Genomic DNA, 20,310 nt, shown 5'->3' on the forward strand with positions numbered 1-20,310 from the left:
GCTTATTTTGACAGAAATTTTGACTAGAATATTGGGGTAATGTAATGACAGAATGATATGGGGTAAAAAGCAGACCCTACTCTTTGTCCTCCCTCTTTTAAACTAACAAGAGAAAAAAATGGAGGCTGGCAAGTTTCTAATTTTAGTTGAGTGAGGGCTGGGTGGTTCTCTTAAAAGCTCCAGCTAGGCAGACAAGGATAGAACGTTCAGGAGAGACCGTTTCCGTACCGCTAACTTATTATTTAATATTGTATCTACAGGGTGCACATTGCTGTACCTCAGTAAGAACTTAAAACGTTGTACAATTTATTTATAAAAATATATGTTTGTTCTTACCAGCAGCCTTTTCATTTTGGCCCGGAATATTATTCTGTCTTTTCCACAAGGGAACAGACTCTTCTTGAGCAGTTCTCAGAGTCACAGAGGGATGGCTTTCTTCGTAAACAGGACGTCTGTGGGCGCAATGTGAAGTCCCACCTTGCTGGGGCACCACTTGAGTGCCATCTGAACCATTTATTTTTGCTAAAGTTTGGCACTCAGAAGAACAACACGGTAGAGAAGGCATCACAGTGACAGAGTCCAAACAAACAGCTGCGGGTGGAAAATGACTTTCCTGATTCCAGTGACTGAACTTGTGTTCTGTTGGAAGCACATGCTTGGAATGAAAATAGTGACTTGTAATCACGTCTTGAGAATCTTCAAGTGTTACCGGTTGACACTGAGACACTTGTATATTTTTACTACTCCTAATATTTGACGGAGACTTAGGAGGAGGATGAGGCACAATCAGTCTACCCTGAGCTTGTAAGAGTCTGTGGGCTCTGCTCTCGGACTGGGGCCGAAGGACAGTGCCTTTTCTGTGTGTGCACACGAAGGCTGACTGCACTTGAGCAGATCTTGTTCTTCGCATTACTCTTGTACCACCTTGTGGTGGATTTGCTTTCTGAGCTTTAGAACCGCCACTTTGCAGAGGGGGTTGACTGCCCTCTTTTTCTGAGGGTGGCCAGGCTTGTTTAGCAACGTTATAACCTGAAGGCATAAAACAGTTCAGAGGCACATGGTCTGTCCCAGCTTCTCCTAAAGCAGCGACATTGTCAGAGACAGAATCCTCCTCGGGCTTCGTTCCATCAGCAGAATCTACAGCGCTTAGGGCAGGAACTCTAACTGCGTTGCCGGCAACACCACTTTTGGTCTGAACGTGGAAAGGCTGAGACCACTGCTGAGTTAGCTCTGTTCTGTTCTTCAGTGAGTGATGGTCTGCAGCATTTTTTTCTGTATCTCCAGTTTCATCAAACCACCTCAGTTTTTTAATAGTCTTTGGAATTTCTGTACCTTTTTCTTTTGTTAATTCAATACTATCTCTGATAGCTGCTGCTTTTTGATTTCCTAACTTAAAGCTATGGTTTATAACTAGTGCCTTAAAACAATTGTGTTCGTATTTAGATTCTTTTTTTAAAATACTTTTCAGGAACCTCACACCATTTCTCTCATGAATGTTGTATTTCATCTTCTTGTGCTGACCCACTAAGTCACACTTAGAAATCATGTTAGACACTGACGTTGATGTTTGGGGTATTTTGTGTTTTTTATCATTTGAATCAGAGTTGTGAGGTATATAGGCAACTTGGAAATCATCTGAAAACAAAGGCAACTCTCCCTTATCACAATGGAAGTATTTTAACTTCTCACCGTTAACGTTGGTCAATTCTCCTAACTTACCAGAACCCGGCGCAGGCTCGACTTCCTTTATATGTAGACTGCTCTTTGGTAAAGGCCTAGCCGGCTGCGTATGACGTGGCAAAACCATACATGTTGCCACAGGTACAAATGGAGCAGTTCTATTTTCTTGTGTTAACTCGGAATCGCTCCCTTGGTCTGAAAACGCAGCCGTTTCCTGTGTTGGACTATCTGGAGTGGCCCAGACTCTGCTGAATTTAAAGTTTGGGCTCTCAGTAACAAATGGTCTCGCCCTTTTGAATGTTCCAGAAGAGGAGTCAGTTGCCCTCACAGGGCTAGTTTCGGAGACCTCTTTGCTTTTTCCGTCTTGTACAAATATGGGTGGACTATATACAAAGGCTCCTGAATTATTAGCACTATTTGTCACTCTTTCCACAGGTGGATTTTCTTCTTTACCGTTAAAACATTCACAAGAAGGCAGAACGTTAGGATTACTTAAAATATCTGAGAAAGGTGTGACAGTCTGAGTATTTGGATCATTTACATTTATGAGCCAATTATTTATATGCTGAGTTTTAGAGAGTGACGGTTTATCTTCATCAAAGCAGCTTAGATTAGTTGATTGCGGATTTACTGATTTGAGAGAAATGAAATTCTTCTGGTTTGATGTGGAAGGCTCCTTGTTAAGGGTTAAATATATTTCTTCATGTTCCCCAGCCTCAAGACTGTCTATACTCGAGAGGGTTTCAGAATTTGTTATTTGATTAACTTCATCACAAAATTTCTGAAAGAAAAAAAAAAGGAACATTGTTATACAGCTTAGAACTTTTTAAACACCAAAATTAATGATTCGACACACCACTGTTACTGAGTCCTATTGTCCTTGTCATATTAAAATAAAGTAATATGACTATAAACAGTGTATCTAAATAATCTATATCCCTGGAGTAGTTCTCAGAGTGAAGAAGAGGGAGCCAACAAAGACTGACGATAAATTGTATTTGCCTTAATTTCTACACCTAAAGTTAAGTACCTAATTATTCTAGCCACGGTTATTGCTTAGAAAATAATTTTACTACTGCTATTCCATTTGGAGTATTGAGTTTCTTGAAGGTTTTATAACACCATGTGCAATTTTGAAAAATAGTTATTTACAAAGAGTATTTTTTTCCTGAAAGCTTCACTGGACTTGAATGAGGCTCCTGAAAGCTCTGTGACCCTAATGTGAGTTTCCCATTGGTAGGGTTGATCTTCTGAGACCAGGTGGTCTCATGGCCTCCACTGTGGGGTTCTACACTCTGACTGCATGTTACAATCACAGGAAGAGCTTTGTAGAAATAACTACGTGTGGGTCCTGCTGATTTAATGCTCAGATGGGGTCCATGTATTTGTATTTTTATTTTCAAGTACTCCAGGCAATTCTAATGAGGATGTAGAATTGACAATTACTGATTTTAATGAGTCCTTTTTTGAGACTTAGGACAGCAATAATGTCTATGAATTTCATAGACATTCTCATCACTATTTCAATGAACTTTCATGGAACTTATTGGTCTTTAATTAAATTTCATGATCACTTCAAAGTGTGGTATGTGTTTAAAGATACTTCTAATTTCTCATATGTACCTGCATTAATTTGTATCACATATAAATAAATATATTCAAGAGGATTTCAGATCGTAAATCTTGTCAAAAAGTTCAATGGACTCAAAAGAAAGGAAATGACTGTCCCTTAAGATTTTTTGCAAATTTTAGAAAATTTAAATATTCTGATGCTAAACAAAAATATATGATTTTTCTAGCCCAAAAATAAATGAAGAAACCCAGGAACTCAATTACAGAATAAAACTACTTTAGTTTGTATAGTTAATGCTTATTGATATATTATCACGCAATAACTTTTGAAAACGATTATGAGAGTTTGCTATTACTAGCATTTACCACCTATTTATCACATCCTCAGTGCTCTGGTGTCTTTTGAAAGTGATGGTCACTCAGCCTGATCAGGAGAACAAAACAGAGCACACTCTGTCAATGCCTGTTTGTGCAGCTGAGCTGCTTTAATAGACAAACATAAGGAAACCCTCAAGGGCTTCTTTGAGATGACATCTAATGAGATGCAGAAATCTGGGTTTGAGGGTCTTTCTAGATTGGTACGTGTGATATCCATGGCTCTAAGATTTTTGTTGTTACAGGTCTGTGATGGCCTCATACCCCGAAGCACCTGGAAAGAAGTTTAGCAACTTCTGATTTCACCAAACTATACTTTCCTCCCCAGATTTCTTCTCATCACTAAGAAATGAAACATTATGATCAGCTTTAACTTTTGCTTGTAAGTTACTGATATGCAAACTGTACTAGTTTATACTCTGTGTTTCAGTTTTAAAATCGTCATTGAGGATGCATCCAAATGCACCCATTTTAAATGTATAGTTTGATGGATTTTGACAAATTATTCACCCATACCCACCATATCAAACAATCCATAGAACCTTTCCATCTGCTGGAAGTCCACACCTATCCACCACTAACTACCACTAATCTGCTATCACTACAGATCTGAGTTTTCATCCTCCTGAAAAACTCCAGGGACATTTCTTATTGTGCAGATGCTGGTGGACTGCAGTAGTGTTCAGCTCTTGTTTGTTTGAAGATGCCTATTTTGCCTTCGTTCCAGAAGGATATTTCTAGCTGGATACAGAATTCTAGGCCAGGAGTTTTCTGATATCAGAACTTTAAAAATGCTTCACTGTCTTCTGGCCGGAAGTTAATGTGGTCTGTCTTATCTTTGTTCACCCACATGCTATGGATCTTTTCCCCCCCTAGATAAATTTTCCACATTTTTCAAAATAATTTCTTAAATTTGAGTGTGGTTGACACACAATGTTACATGAGTTTCAGGTGTACAACACAGTGATGCTGGGCTCACCACAAGTGTGGCTGCATCTGTCCCCACACGACACCGTTGATGACATTCCCTGTGCTGCGTGGCTTAATCTGATGTTGATGTGCCTTTGCAGGGGGTGTGGATTTTTTTTGAGGCTTGTCCAAAGAATATGTCCGGGTAGAAAGCCTATGTGATTACAGGGCTTATCTCACTTGTTTTCCTTTTTTTAAGATCGTATCCTATATTGCCTGTTGTCCGATGTCTAAAAACAGCTGTTTCATATATCTTATTCAGAATTATAGTTGTTTATGGTAGGAAGGCATTTCATCATAGCCAGAAGAAGCCTTCTGCTTTCCTTTTTTTTTTTTTAAGCCTTATCATTATTACTTAGTTACTGGATAAATCAGGCCAAGGTCATGAATTTAATCTTGATATCAGCCTACTAAGAATCTCATAAATGTGTGTAATTACTCATGAAAAATAAAGTGCATGAACATTTTAGGAAAATCAGCTGAAATCCATACTTTGTGGGGGAAAAAAACTAAGTGAATGGATGACCAGAGATAGAACAGAAATGCCATCTCTAGCTAATTGTGACATATTTTCATTAAGAACCTAATGTCCACATGTATTATAATTTTCAGGATGCTTTTTATAAGCCAGTCTCTAACAATGATACTTATATTACATTGCAGTTTTAAATAGCTTTCACGTTTGATCAGAAAATAACATTGATAGAGCATATTTTTCCAAATATGAGAGATGGAAAAAGAACAGAGAAAGCAGAGTGAAAAATGAGCAAAAGGTAGAAAAATCTAAACAATTACTTCTGTAGTATCTGTGATGAATTTGTGTCGACTCATTCACATCCTATCCTTGGTTAACGGCATACTTTTATCTAGTGTAGATCACTGCAGAGATGGGACAGAATTAATTACTAGATACTAAAATATTATTAACATATTTATAGTTTCATACTTGCAAACTGCTTAGATGCTGATCTTCTAGGAGTTTCTGAGTTTCTTCCAGTTTAAGCTGGAACGCATCTTTGTTAGTAGCCAAGTTTGCCCTGTTGTTTTCCTTCATTTCTTTACCACAATTGATTTTGGATAAGAGATGTTTCTGATGCTTGTGACCATTTTTTGACAATGATGAAGGCAAGGCATTATCTATAGCTCTGTGAACCATACATAAAAAATATTTAGTACATTTAAATAAAGTTAACCTCAGTCTATCTATACAAATGACACATTTATGTTGATGGGTGTGTGTGCGGGTGTGTGTTCAGAGAATTACACTTAAGGATATTAGAATGGGAATTTAAGGCAGTCAACAGTAGAATAAAAATGGTTGTGGGATTAGAGTGCCAATAAAGCCTCCACCTTCATGTGGGAATACCCAACTATTCATGGCTTTGGTTATTGAGTCCTATTTCTCTATCGTTTGGGACAGATGTGGAAGGAATTCCTGTAGACACGTGGAGTCATTCCTTAGGTCTGTAAGAGCATTCCTATCTGGATAAAAATGTGCTGTGCTGCCCGCAGTTCTGAGATGATGTCACAGCTGGTGCATATTCCCGTAACCCAGATAGAGCTGGTTGAAGACTCAAGCAGACAGAAAATACGAAAACTGCCTGTTGGGACAGGCAGGAATCCCCGCCCTACTTTCCCAGGTTGGGAAGCCTGGCTCTTCTTGACGGAGGAGAATATACACACTTGTTTTCGGTTGTATCACAATGCGAGCATGGCTTTCAGGCCACACCAGGGGCGTCTCTAGTGCGGGGTCTGCCTGTAGGGTCCTGAAGTGCCACCCACAGGTTATCAGTGGGTGACGCCACTTCCTATGAGGACTCTGCATCTTCTGGGAACGTCCCGCTAGTTCTATTCCAGCACGTGTCCAGAGTGAGAAGCAAAGAGACAGGAGCACTGTTCTGGGGGGTGGGAAGGAAGCGTGTCAAAGAGCGGACTGCTGCTGTATACACCCAGCAGTGTGATTCCCAAGAGCATTTAGGCCCAGCTCACTTCCATTGCTCCTATTTTAACAAGGATAAAAATGTTTGGAGGATACACGGCCACATGTAACATATACCTATCTCCAATACACATATATATCTTTATTGGGACGAACTGGAATAGTCAAGGTCAACGGTTACTAGATTCCAGCCCATCCTTTTGTGACCACAGAGTCCGCGGTCACAGAGAGCAAGAAGGTATTTCGCACGAGTTCCTGAATGCTGAGAGAATGTTTCTCTCTCTGCCTTTTAGGCTTTCCTACTCTCACAGATTCCTTCCCCTTCAGTCACCCTTCCCAAACAAAATATTGCTAAATCTACAAAATGTCTAATAAACCCAATTTATTTACCTTTAAAGTTGACGTCTCTCAACTTTTTCTTCTCTATTTCTTTCTTCTCTACTCCACTTGCTTCTCTTCTCTTCTCTACTTTCTTCCCCCAGTGAGGAGGATTGAGGGGATGAATAGAAATAAAAGGAGATGGGGATGTAGGAAGAGAGGGAGAGTAAAGCATGGGGGGAAAGGATGAAGACACAGGATGGATTGGAGAGGGAGCTGAATGCAGAGGAGAGGAAAAGAGAGGGACAGATGAAAGGGGTAAGGATGGAGAGGCAGGAGAGGAGGGTAAAGAGGAGGAAAGGATGGAGGAAGAGGAAGAGGACTGCACAGGGGATGAAGAAGGTGTGGAAGACAAAGAAGAGCACGGGGAGTGACAGGGAGGTAGGTGGGAGTGAACTGAGGCGGGAGGATGGTCTACAAAGGCCTGGGGCAGATCTGACAATGTGGTGGTTTGTGGAACAGACTGCTGGACTGACCAAAAAGAATCTAAAGTAGCAGGATGTTCAGGGAACAAGCTGATATCAGAAAGAGTGGGGACTGGTTGATGAGGGGGGTGACTGGATAAACAGGAAGGCTTCAAAATGGGGACAGCTTCCAAAGGGGTTGGGGAAACAACCAGTAGAGCTGGAAGGGAATGATGAATGAGGGCAGGCATTAGAGTGGCTGGAGTAGAACGCTGTGGAGGGAAATGTTTGGGTCTGAAAGTTTTGTAAAATAACTTGCTCTGTGAGTCAGGAGGAGGGATGATTGTGGAACTTCGGGGTGGGTGGGGTAGATGGTCAGGTGGGCCAGAAGGAATTGGGGCTGGTAGATGCGGGAAACTGCTAGAGAAGCTGGGGTTAACTGGGGCTGGAGGGTGAGGAAGATATTTGACTGGGTAGGACAGTAACGGGGCTGGTAAAGAGGTCTTTGGAAGAGCAGCGGGGACAGATGGACGGACAGGCAGGGTTTGGGGCTGGTGGGGGGCAGAAACAGTTGGATAGCCAGGAAGAATCTGGGAATGGTGGGATAGCAATGGGGCCCGTGGAGGAGACAGCTGATCAGTTAAGTAGGGATAAGGTGTGGAGACAGCTGGACAGGCAGGAATGGATCTGCACAGGTGGAAAAGCATTTGGACAGGCAGGTAGAGAGACAGCCTTATTACGATGTTCTTCTTGTTGTTGACGCTTATTAGGCTGCCTCTAGGCTTTTGCTTCATAGTATATTTTTATCCTGAGGGTCCATGCATGTGTTCTTCTGATCAACCAGTGTCCGCTCACATGTGCTGAGAAATGTATGTAGCTTATTCACGTTCCCCTTTTCTGATTCCTCTCAAGAGTATTTTCACCTCTTAGAATTCTGGTAGTCATACAGATAATAAATATGGGCTAGAAAATCTGGTTTAAATTACTGGTACAAAGGGAAAATGAGGTCAAATAGATCACTGCTCAGCTCTGGCCAGATTTCTCAGGGTTGCATGTGGTTCAGGTTCAACTGTGTCACCATAAATACATGGATATTGGAGATAGATATCTGATAATATCATTTTAAAGTATAAAAATTTAATATAGGGGAAAATATAGCTTCTTTTACCTTACATCTATCAGAAGAGTGAAGCATTATATTTGTGATAAGTATTTGGTTGTGATGGAAGGCTGATTACTTGTATTTTTAATGTTAGTCCCTTATTAATATTCTTATATCTCATGATTTCCTGAGGCAGCTTCTATTTTCATATGGATATTTTCTCTGATTGTCTTGAGGCTTTAGCATTGAATGCCCTCTAGTTTTTCATACAATTTTTTACCGTTAGATGATCACATTACCAACATCTTAAACTATTTTTTATCTGCCACCAATATTTTCCACATTGGAACAATTGTTCATGAGTACTGATAGAATCAACTACTTTGGATGCTGCCTGTTTGTTGCCATTACTTTATTCCTTAACACATTTTAGGTTTATGTTCCACATATAATGGATTTTTAATGTGATGATAGCTTACCAATACCGTAGCTTAATCATATTTTAAATAAATAGTACACGTATTTCTATTAACTTAACACCTGATCCTTAATATTCCAATATTTCATACTTGTATAGCATTTTATAATTTACAAAGCATTTTCATACACATTATTTAATACTGTTAGTTATCTGTGGGGAGAAATTCAACATTTTATAAGTAAGCCATAGTGTTATCTCTGTAAATTCTATACATTTGTTGTTTTCCAAATATATAACATTTATGTGTGTGTGTATACATACAGATAGGTGTAGATAGTCATAGTCAAAATAGTGCATCACAATAATAAATGAAAACTATGTATTCTAATTTAAATTGGAGATCATCTCTCGTAAAACAAAATGACGTATGTTACTTAGTGGTCCTAGCACAGATTTGGATAATGCTAACTCTATGTTTGTGTGCTACAGGAAGTCAAAGTTGTTCTGACACTTCATCTCTTCTAAGACTTTAAGGAACTGTACAGTGTTGAGCGAAAAATAGCCTATACTTTCATTCCTAGCAATAAAGAGCTTTTTTTTGAAAGGATAATAATTGATATGCAGAAAGAGAAACCTGTGAGTAAGGAAAACCTGTATACAAAAATGCACATTACTTTTATACTAAATGATTTGGAATTTTTATTACCCTAAGTTCCCCCTCTAAATGTCTGTCATCTTCCCTTCCCCATGGAGTACTCTAACGTTATACCGCCTTCACCCCCGAGACTTCTCCGCCACTGCTGTCCGGCTTCCTCCCGCCGCTCCGAGGTACTGCTTTTGCTCGCGATTAACCCAAAACAGACACTTCTGGACTGCTGTCTTCTGACTTTAATTCCCTTGGTTTGCATGTCATCGTGCTTTCCTGGTTATTTTCCTACTTCTCCAGTTGCTCCTTCTCAGGTTCTTTGTTGAGCTCCTTTCTTTGCTTGCCCTTTATATGCTGGAATTTCTTTTTTATAGCAAACTTTAAAGACTACTTCAATGTCATTCACTTATATTTCTTGGAATGGGAATATATACATTATTCACCAATAAAGCTTAATGCTTTAAATTTACAATTACCCTATTGTGGAAACTTGAAAATTATTCCAATTAAACAAAAGTACAAAAAATTTTTTTCTTATAATTCAAAATGTATTTTATTTATTTATTTATTTATTTATTTAAGATTTTATTTATTTATTTATTTGAGAGAGAGAGAGAGAAACAGCATGAGAGGGGAGAGGGTCAGAGGGAGAAGCAGGCTCCCCGCTGAGCCGGGAGCCCAATGTGGGACTCGATCCCAGGACTCCGGGACCATGACCTGAGCCGAAGACAGTCGCTTAACCAACTGAGCCACCCAGGCGCCCTCAAAATGTATTTTAAAACGACATTTTTATAGAAGCCAAAACCTCTAACCCAAAATTGAGAACTGTAGTCTCATAAGCATAACAAAATGGCCACATTCTAACTTAATTATCTTGGTTATTAACAGTGGGGAAAAAATGCGGTGGCTCCTAAATAAGACAAAGCAGACTAACAACTGGTATGGATTCCCTTCTGGGCACTCAGAGCTCCATCCCTAATCATTATTTTATCATAACAGACAACTGCTGCAACTTTAAAAAAAAGGTAAAATGGACTCTTGGTATTTATTATTGGCGATGCTTGCTAAGATTTAAGAACCCCAAAAATGAGAATCAGAAAATAACCCACAATTAAAAAAAAAAAATCCTAAGGGATTGACTGCTACACAATGTAATTTGGTGTTCCACATCGATAGTGTTTTTGATTTAGATGGTATTTTTTCACAAACAAAGCTCCTCGTTAAATATCTGGTAAATACTTTGTAATCACAGTAAGTGCTGGGAGACTAAGTTCCAAAGAAAATTAACGTGATTTGCTTAACCTAACATTGCAAGACAAATCTCAAGCATCATCAAGATGCACTCAATCTGTTGGTCTCCACGCCCTCAGGGGAAGCTCATCTATATGGGCACTATCTTATTAAGACTTGGTACTTTGCTTCCAAAATCCAGAGAGTAGCTAAATATTGAAATGGACTCTTGCTTTATAAATATAAAATTATATTTAACTCTTGCTGTTAAATATACTTGCAAAACTAAAAAAAAACACTTTCCAAAAGGTCAAAAGAGATATAATTATTTTATCTCCTTACTCCAGGTAATTCTGTTAAAAAGATACTGACAGAATTCCAGTTTTAATTTGTAAAGTTTTGGTGTAAAAGCAAATGTATTGGGACGCCTGGGTGGCTCAGCTGGTTAAGCATCTGCCTTCGGCTCAGGTCACGATCTCAGGGTCCTGGGATCAAGTCCTGTATCAGACTTCCTGCTCAGGCGGGAGTCTGCTTCTCTCGCGCTCTCTCTCTCTCTCTGCCCCTCCCCACTGCTTGTTCTCTCTCTCTCTCAAATAAATAAATAAAAACTTAAAAAAAGCGCTATTGTATTGAAATCCAGTAAAGTTTTGAACTTTCATCTAAACTAGCAAAACAACTATTCACTTTGGTGAGTTTTTACAAGTGTACTCTTGAGCTGAAGAATTCACTTTTTTTATTACGCTGGAATTTTTGAGAGTTATGTGACGCTCTTTTTTGCTTATCTATCCATACTCTGTGTAATCTAGAGGACTGAATCAACCCCAGATAGCTGGCACAAAGCTACAGCTGTGGTTTTCCCCGAGTGTGGAAATTCTTATTACTGGACGTGTCTCTCTCATGGACCTAGGCGTGATCCATATGGAGCCATTGCCAGGAATACTGGTTCCTGTTTGGAACACGGGGTTTCTAGCCAGGGTGGCACCCACCCGCCCTGTGATCTTGTTTCCTCGTAGCTGAGCTGTCATGTGCGGGGACAGGGCATAGCAAAGACCGACTGCTTTGTGATCTGCCAGGAGGATCCCTCCCGCTAAAGAATGTTGCCTGTTGCCGTGAAATGTTTTCTGTCCTCTAACTGAAGCCCAGCACAACTTGGTGGGAGTTTCACTGTTTAGCTGAACTCACGAACCATGTCTTTAACTTCATCCATTCATTGGCAATTATCGTATCTAGATCTGTGGCTGAGAGCTCTTACCATGAGAAATTGGCTCGGGAATATCCCCTAAGTGCCTCAAACTTACAACTTACTATCCTTTTGCCAGTCACTCCCTCCTTCACACCTCTTCTTCCCTAATAGTTCTTGTGGTTTCACTACCTGTTAACTGACCAATCCTGATCTCCAGTCATGCTTCACTCCTCCTGAACACCTTCCAGTTCTTAAACACTCACCAAATCCTGTTGATTCCCCCTCCTAAACAACTCTCAAGAAGTCTTCATTTTTATGAACTGAAGTATCACGTTAGCTATTTCCCACCTTTAGCTGTACCCTACTCCTTCCCATTCTCTCAGTATTTCTAAAGTATAAATGTTGCATGCTTGCTTCAGTAATAATCTGTAGGACAAACTCCTTAACAAGCCTCTTCATGAGTTAACTCATGGCTTCCTTTCCAAGCAAACTGTCTGCTCACAAGTCCCCTTCTCACTGTGCATGCTAGTGGGACTGAGCTGCGTTCAGCGCCCTCAACACAGCACGCCCTTTCCTACGCTACCTGCTCCCCCGGCTGGAGTGCCCTCTCGGTGTTTGTCTCTGACCAATCTCCTCCTCGTCTACTGACTTCAGGTCAAGTTCATACTCTCGGAGGAGTGTCCATGTATGTCAGGGATGTTCCTTCACCCATAGTATTTATTGAACGCCTCCAACATGCACAGCACAGAGCCAGGAACTACAGGGAATACCTGTGTGTGCACCGTTTAGCCACTGATCCCTAGAATACCCCATTCTGGTTGGGGAGACATAACTACATATAAAAATGAAGAAACAACATATACAATCATGACTTCCAAGTGTATTCTATAGCCTGGATATCTCATTTCATTTTAGGTCCAATTGTTTTTATACATTCTACTTGGATATTTATCCCCTCAGTTCAGATACCTGCAATAAAATTTAGCAATACCTTGCCAAACTTATACTGTTTCATTGTTTCTTTTTATTTTTTTTTAAAGTCAACAAATTCCCTCAATTATCAAGACTCAAAATTTCAGCTTCTTTTGATCTTTTTTGCTTTTTTTCATTTTCTTTATCCCATCATACACCAAATTCATAATCTAATTTCCATAGTCTATTTCTATGAAATGTCTTTTCCTTCTACCTTTCTTTTCGATTTCACTACTACTATCCTTTTAACGTAAGTCTTTTTAAGTTCATGGCTGGATACCTCCTGATTTTCCTGCCATTATTCATTCCATGTTCCACATTTTATACTTTTATCTGGTCAACATTCTTAAATCCTCTTTCTTACATCAGTTCTCTGTGCTGTGAAAAGGTGTTTGCATCTTTCCTTCTCTCATCCTTTCCTTCTAACCACTCAAAATATTTTTATTCCTTCACAGACCTATCATTTCCTCACTATACAAAATAGTACTATTCCAGTTTAAACAGTAATGATACATCCTTTGGATTATCCCATTAATCTTCTCTTGTTCCCTTGCCTTCACTTTCTTTCCATCCTTTTCATTCTCCAACATTCACACCAATTATCTTTCTAAAATGACAAAGAGGATTTTATCAGTCTCTGATGGGGGAGCCTGGGTGGCTCAGTCGGTTAAGCATCTGCCTTTGGCTCAGGTCATGATCTCAGGGTCCTGGGATCGAGCCCCACGTCGGGCTCCCTGCTCAGAGGGGAGTCTGCTTCTCCCTCTTCCTCTGCCCCTCCCCCACACCCCTCTCCTGCTCTCTCTCTCAAATAAATAAAGTCTTAAAAAAAATCAGTCCCTGATTAAAAACCTTCACTGCTTCTCTTTCTCAAAAGATGTTTTTGATCATTAGTCTTCTAGCTTCCACTCTGCTGAGGACACGGGGTCTTCTGGCAGTGCTCGTCTGTGGCTACCCATGTCTCCAGGTCAGGTCTGTGGGGGTCATACTGATTCTGTGGTTGTTAGTTCTTGGGGGCCCCCATCCTGTGCTGGCTTTCCAGTTCCTTCATTAACCCCTCTCCCGTCCCCCCTTTTAAATGTGCCACCTGTTTCACGCCAGGACAACAGCTTGTGTGACTAATTCCCTAGAAGCCATTTGATCTCTATAAAACTGCTTTTTCTCCAAGAACATCTATCCTTCTTTAGTTTCCATAGCACAACCCTCTCCTAGTCCTGTATCAACCTTTCTGCTCCCATCTGTAGGCTTCTTTCTTCTACTTCCTTAAACGTGGCTGTTTTCAGTGCTCTGTCCTAGGCCTGTCATCACAGTACACATCCTCCTGTGTGCTGTTCAATGACCTTAAGCCTACATCTTTCTCTAGAGCTCTGAACTCATATAATTTCAATTAGATGTATTGAAATAGCCTCCTGTTTTGTCCTCTTTCAATCCATTATTCACATTTGTTCACAGTAGATTGGAATGATATATTAAAAAAGAAAAGCTGATCTTACCACCCATCTACTTAAGATCCTTCACTGACTCCTCTTGAACTCTCAAGATAAAGTTTATATTCCTTAGTGTACAGATGCCTTTACTCTCCAATCTCCTGTCTAGCCAAGCTACTGTTACTGTGCACACTCCTACCCCTAGAACACACCATTCCTTCCGTCACTCTTGGCCCTCTGTCTGGAGTCCCAGGGCCCACCTGTTTCATAACCAATTCCTATCTTCTTCAAAGCTTTGTTGAAGAATCTTCTATTCCATGAGGTCTTTCCTGAACTATAATGATGACTGAGAAAATGAATTTAATTGTTCTTAGCTCTGATCAAGGGAACCATTGGCCACACATAGTCTAAAAATGGAAGTACTTTAGTAAGTAACATTATGTACAGATAAAATATTAACATAATTAATGTCCGAATTATAAATGCCTTTATATAAATAAATATTACATATTATTATCATTACTCATTTGGTACTATTTATACTTTTTGAAGCACGATTTTGCTTCTCTCCTAGATTATACGCTAGGAATCGTATTTTACGGTATTATACTTCTCCACATCCCCTTTACGGTGCTGGATCTAGCACTACACATGCTGTAGCTCCAATAAACATTTATACCAAGTAAATGGAAAATATAAGATGTCACAGGGTACTCTGGCTGAGCCATTCTACTGCTCCTAGATAATTCACTTACACTACCCTGGAGAGGAACCAGGAGACATTAGCTTTTTCAAGAGATCCAAGAAAGTTTTTTTCCATGAGGAAAAACCCATTTCTACCATAAATTACTCCTTTTATCTAAACTTATATCGCTACAACACAGTTTTTTCCTCTCAGTAAGGATAAATAATGAACATCAATATTTTTAAATGGTTTTAGTGATGGTTTCCATGGAAAATTATTCAACATAGGCAGCACTGTAATACCAAAGACAATAAATTAGAATTTTGCCTTATTCTTGAAGCAATTTATATTCTACTCTACCTCAAATTAATCTGTGAGAATAAAATAGTAAACCCTACAATAAAGGTGAGGAGTAACTGATGACAAGGCCTACAAACTCAGCCAAAAAGCCTATCTAATTATTATATATTAAAAATTATACATTATAATAATAAATTACTTACCTCCAATTTATTGTTGGTCTGTGGGAAGGGAGGAGGTTTACTTCTGATTTTAAATTGGATTCCTGAATTTGCTTGAGGGCTTCTTCCAACGGAGGAACTGGTTTTTTAAAAACTAAAGGGATAATAAATAAAAATCAAATAGTACAGAATCACTTCATTTTCAATTATCTTTTTTTAGATAACTGGTCAATAATAAAGTACTACTTTAAAACTTTTGTAAAAAGAAAATAGTTTTTAGAATAGTGTAAATATTTTAAATTTAGACATTTAATTACCCACAGAGAAACTGTTACTTGCCAATTTTAAGAATATTTATCTGGAAAGAAACTTTGAGAAATGTCTAGGTTCTTCATTCTGGCATGCACCCCACAATATTTGATCTCAGGATTCCATAAATTTCTGACAAAATTTACTGATTTTTTAAAAATTTATTTATTTGAGAGAGAGAGAGAAAGAGAGCAAGAGCGCACTAGCGGGGGCAGGGGCAGAAGGAGAGGGAGAGAATCTCAAGCAGACTGCCCACTGAGCATGGAGCCCCAATGTGGGGCTCAGTCCCTCAGCCCTGAGACCATGACCTGAGCTGAAATCAAGAGTCAGCTACTCAACTGACTGAGCCACCCAGGTGCCCCAAAGTTTGTTAATATTTTTATGAAGAAAATGGGAAGGTATAAAAAACACCAACTACTGTTTACTGAGCACTTACTGTTACAGACATTATTTTTAAGCACACTCTAACTATTAGCTAATTTAATCCTCACTATGGCCTATGAGGCAGCTGCTACTTGAATCTCCATTTTGCAATGGAGGAAACTGGGGCCCAGTTTAGGGTCATAGATTCTGTGGACATTTGTCTACATAGTACGCAGCACATCCTTTAACCAACCCTGCTTCCCATGTGTGCCCGTTTCCCCGAAGCCTTCCCCTGTGCACTCCGTACTCAACATGCTCTACTTCTCCTAATTCTCCATATTCTTCTCACCTTCCTGCTCCAGGTGAAACACAGCTGTCTTCTAGGGATACTGCTTCTCTTGCAGCCTGCTAAAATGGAGGCACTATTTCCCTCCCATCACATACCACAGACAGCTCAAGGCGTGGAGGTAGGGTAGCCGCCTTTCAAGTGCTCCACTGACACCTCCAAACTGTATCTCCTCCTCCTTTAAAAAGCCCCTTTGTTATCAGACTTTTCCACTACTGTGATGTTTTACTTTAAAATGTGAAGCAAAGCCAGTATATTATTATATATGGATTAGTTCACATTGAACCCTAGAGAGTCCATTTCCCTAATCAAGGGATGATGGCATTAATATACTATCAGTTATGACAGGGCTGACAAGATATTCTAGTCGTAAAGGACCAACCCTTTTGAGGCAGATACTATCAAGTGTTATATATTGACTGGTTTTCTAATTAGTATACTCACTGTCTAACATGGGTTTTCATTAGTGAAAATAACAGCCTGTTGAATAGCTTGATGAATGTTAAAAATGGGCTTTCTTTGTTGAAATTAAAGGAATTCAAGACAAGTGCATTTTCCTAAACATATGTCAATCACTCCCTACTTTTACATGAACAGAGAGTAAGAATCCGAGGAGGTCTAGGTCCTTTACCCTGTGGATGACCTCTGAGTCTTGACATCTGATCAGTCTTGTGTTCAACCATTAATACAGGAACATTTCCAAATGTCCAAAGCCAGAGGGCACACAGTTTTGCCTCTGGAATGTGGCTGTGAGTGCCTCGGTAAACCTTTCATACAAGGTGTAGTTAGAGCACGTACAAGGACAGAATGCTGGGACTTTACTCAGCTTACTGAACAAGCTGTGTGAATGGTCTGTGTCTAGTTATGCAAGGTTATGGTCTGAGACTTGCTTTTATTAACCACCACCTGTTATCTATCAAAGAGGGCCTAGACACTAACTTTAACACTAACTCAGCTCAACAAAAATGTTAAATTGAAGAGATAGATGTACCCATATGTTCATCCCAGCATTATTTACAACAGCCAAGAAATGGAAGCAACCTATGTCCACTGACAGATGAATGGATAAAGAAGACGTGGTATATATACATGATGGGATATTACTCAGCCATAAAAAAGAATGAAATCCATGGGGCGCCTGGGTGGCTCAGTCGGTTAAGCATCTGCCTTCCACTCAGCTCATGATCCCAGGGTCCTGGGAATGAGTCCCACATTGGGCTCCTTGCTCCACGGGAAGCCTGCTTCTCCCTCTCCCTCTGCTGCTCCCCCTGCTTGTGCTAGTGCTCACTCTCTCTGTCAAATAAATAAATAAATCTTCAAAAAAAAAAAAAGAATGAAATCTTGCCATTTGAGACAAGGTGATGGACTTAGAGAGCATTATGCTAAGTGTAATAAATCAGAGGACAAATACCATATGATGTCACTTATATGTGGACTCTAAAAAACAAAACAAATGAACACACAAAACAAAACAGACTCAGAGAGAGAGGAAACAAACTGTTACCAGAAGGGGCAAAGATTGAGGGGCCCGTGAAGTGTGAAGCGGGTGGGGGGATTAAGAGGTACAGACTTCCAGGGGCGCCTGGGTGGCTCAGTTGGTTGAGCGACTGCCTTTGGCTCAGGTCATGATCCTGGAGTCCCGGGATCGAGTGCCGCATCGGGCTCCCTGCTCAGTGGGGAGTCTGCTTCTTCCTCTGACCCTACCCTCTCTTCTGCACTCTCTCTCTCTCAAATAAATAAAATCTTAAAAAAAAAAAAAAAAAGAGGTACAGACTTCCGGGCATAAAATAAGTACATCATGGGGATGGGATGTACAGCACAGGGAGTAGAGTCAGTAACGCTGTCCTCACGTTGTGTGGGGACAGATGGAACTACACTTACTGTGGGGATCATTTTGTAACATACAAAAATGCCGCATTACAAAGATGTACACCTGAACAAACAGGATATCATGTGTCAGTTACACCTCAATGAAAAGAAAAATGCCTGAGATGGGGTTACCACCGCTCATTACTGCTTTGTGCTGCTGGTGTCCAAGGACCTCCCAGTGCCTCCCTCTCATTCTCCACTGACCGCGGAAGCCTGTGCTCCTGCAGAACGGCCTCAGTTACTCCGGGATCTCGGAGCCTTCCAGTTCTACTCCAGCCGTCTTCTGACCTCACTGAGACCCCCAACCTGCTGCCCTTCTTTGTAGGAAGGGGGAGAGCCAACTATTATGCTTACCTGGTGAGCCTTCAGTTAACCTTCAGGATTTGGGAATAAACTAAACTAACAGACAATTAAATAGATAGCTGCTTTTCATAGCTTTGTTCTTACTCTTCATTCACAGCATTGAATTTTCTTTTCTTTTTTAAGATTTTATTTATTTGTCAGAGAGAGAGAGAGCATGAGGAGGGGGAGCGGCAGAGGGAGGGGGAGCGGCAGAGCGAGAGGGAGAAGCAGGCCTCCCGCCGAGCAGGGAGCCCGACGCGGGACTTGATCCCAGGACCCCAGGATCGTGACCTGAGCCGAAGGCAGATGCCCAACCGACTGAGCCACCCAGGTGTCCAGCATTGAATTTTCTTAAAATAGGAATTTGATATTTTGTATGGATATTATGCTCATATTCAGAAGTTAAAAAATATACATGATACACATTTGGAAGTCTTGTTCTCTGGGGTCATTTGTATATTCTTTCACTGTTTCTGTATGCAAATATAAGTATACATTCTAATTTCCCCCTTTTCTTACCAGAAGGCAGAATATTATATATTGTGATCTGGACCTTCTTTTTATGATTAACAATATATCCTAAAAATCAGGGATAGACACAAATTTTATGAGAGCAAAGGGCTTATACAACTTGGGAGACTTTGTTAAGAAAAAATAATGCAAAATTACTAATATAAAATTAGGTGTAGAGGCCATGACAATGAGGGCTCATGAAACTCAAGCCTCAGTAGCTTCACAGTAAATCTACTTCTGCTGGAGAACTTCCCACATCAGTCCACAAAGAGTTTCTCCATTATTTTTCTAATAGTTGTATAATATTCCATTGCATGAATGTGTCATTTGTTTTTGCTAAAACTCCTTTTTGTATCCAGACCTTTTGGTAGTCAGCAACCTCTTTGGAGCAAATAATTCCCATGAGTGGTAACTACTTTTCTCAGGCATTTAACATAACTGACCACATCCTCTTTCTTAAAACTACCTTCTCTTTTGCCTTCTTATATATTAATTGCTTTTGTTTCCCATTGTGCATTCTTGGGAACTACTTCTCAAAATCCTCTTCAAAATCCTCTTTTAGTTTTTTCTTGCTCTACCTACAGTAAATACTAGTGTGCATTAAGATTCTATTTTAGCCCCTACCTTCAATCTGTGGTCTATACCCTGGTTTAGCTTATCTTTCCCATGGCTTCATTTATCAACTATATACCATTCATTAGTGACTCTTAAATATACATCTCTATTCCATACCTTTTTCTTAAATTTCGGACCCATATTTCTTTTCTTTTCTCTTCTTTCTTTCCTTTCCTTTTCTTTTCTTTTCTTTCTTCCTTTCTTTTTAAAGATTTCACTTATTTATTTGACAGAGAAAGAGACAGCACAAGTAGGCAGAGCGGCAGGCAGAGGGAGAGGGAGAAGCAGGCTCCCCACTGATCAGGGAGCCCAACGCAGGGCCCGATCCCAGGACTCTGGGATCATGACCTGAGCTGAAGGCAGATGCCCAACTGACTGAGCCACCCAGGCACCCCACAGACCCATATTTCTAGTTGCTGATTTGATTTCCCCATTTGAATGAGCCATAGGAGGCTCAAAATCAGTGCATTTAAAACTTAATGCTCGTTCACACCTCTAATCTGATTCTCCTT

The 20,310-nt window shown here is 40.1% G+C and overlaps 1 protein-coding gene and 1 long non-coding RNA gene across 8 annotated transcripts in view; one reads left to right on the forward strand and one right to left on the reverse strand.

Moving 5' to 3' along the window:
- Positions 1–20,310, forward strand: part of LOC145716353 (uncharacterized) — a 438,007-nt gene that overhangs the window by 314,180 nt on the left and 103,517 nt on the right. The window lies entirely within an intron of this gene.
- CEP126 (centrosomal protein 126) overlaps positions 1–20,310 on the reverse strand; it is an 89,471-nt gene that overhangs the window by 28,086 nt on the left and 41,075 nt on the right. For 3 of the 7 annotated variants that reach the window (XR_014138980.1, XR_014138981.1, XM_081799602.1), the window contains exons 4-6: positions 15,484–15,595; positions 5,543–5,741; positions 337–2,461 (exon numbers count right to left, since the gene is read on the reverse strand). Coding sequence is in view for 5 of the 7 variants with exons in the window: in XM_081799602.1 (XP_081655728.1) it covers positions 337–2,461; positions 5,543–5,741; positions 15,484–15,595 (2,436 nt within the window). In the remaining 2 variants the exon portion in view is untranslated. Of the gene's footprint in view, positions 1–336; positions 2,462–5,542; positions 5,742–6,925; positions 10,017–15,483; positions 15,596–20,310 lie in introns of those variants that run through there. The other 4 variants (XM_081799606.1, XM_081799604.1, XM_081799605.1 and 1 more) reach the window with 4 other exon arrangements.

This window comes from Leptonychotes weddellii, chromosome 11 (genome assembly GCF_054177405.1).
Source record: "Leptonychotes weddellii isolate Sample4059 chromosome 11, ASM5417740v2, whole genome shotgun sequence".
Lineage (NCBI taxonomy): Eukaryota > Metazoa > Chordata > Mammalia > Carnivora > Phocidae > Leptonychotes > Leptonychotes weddellii.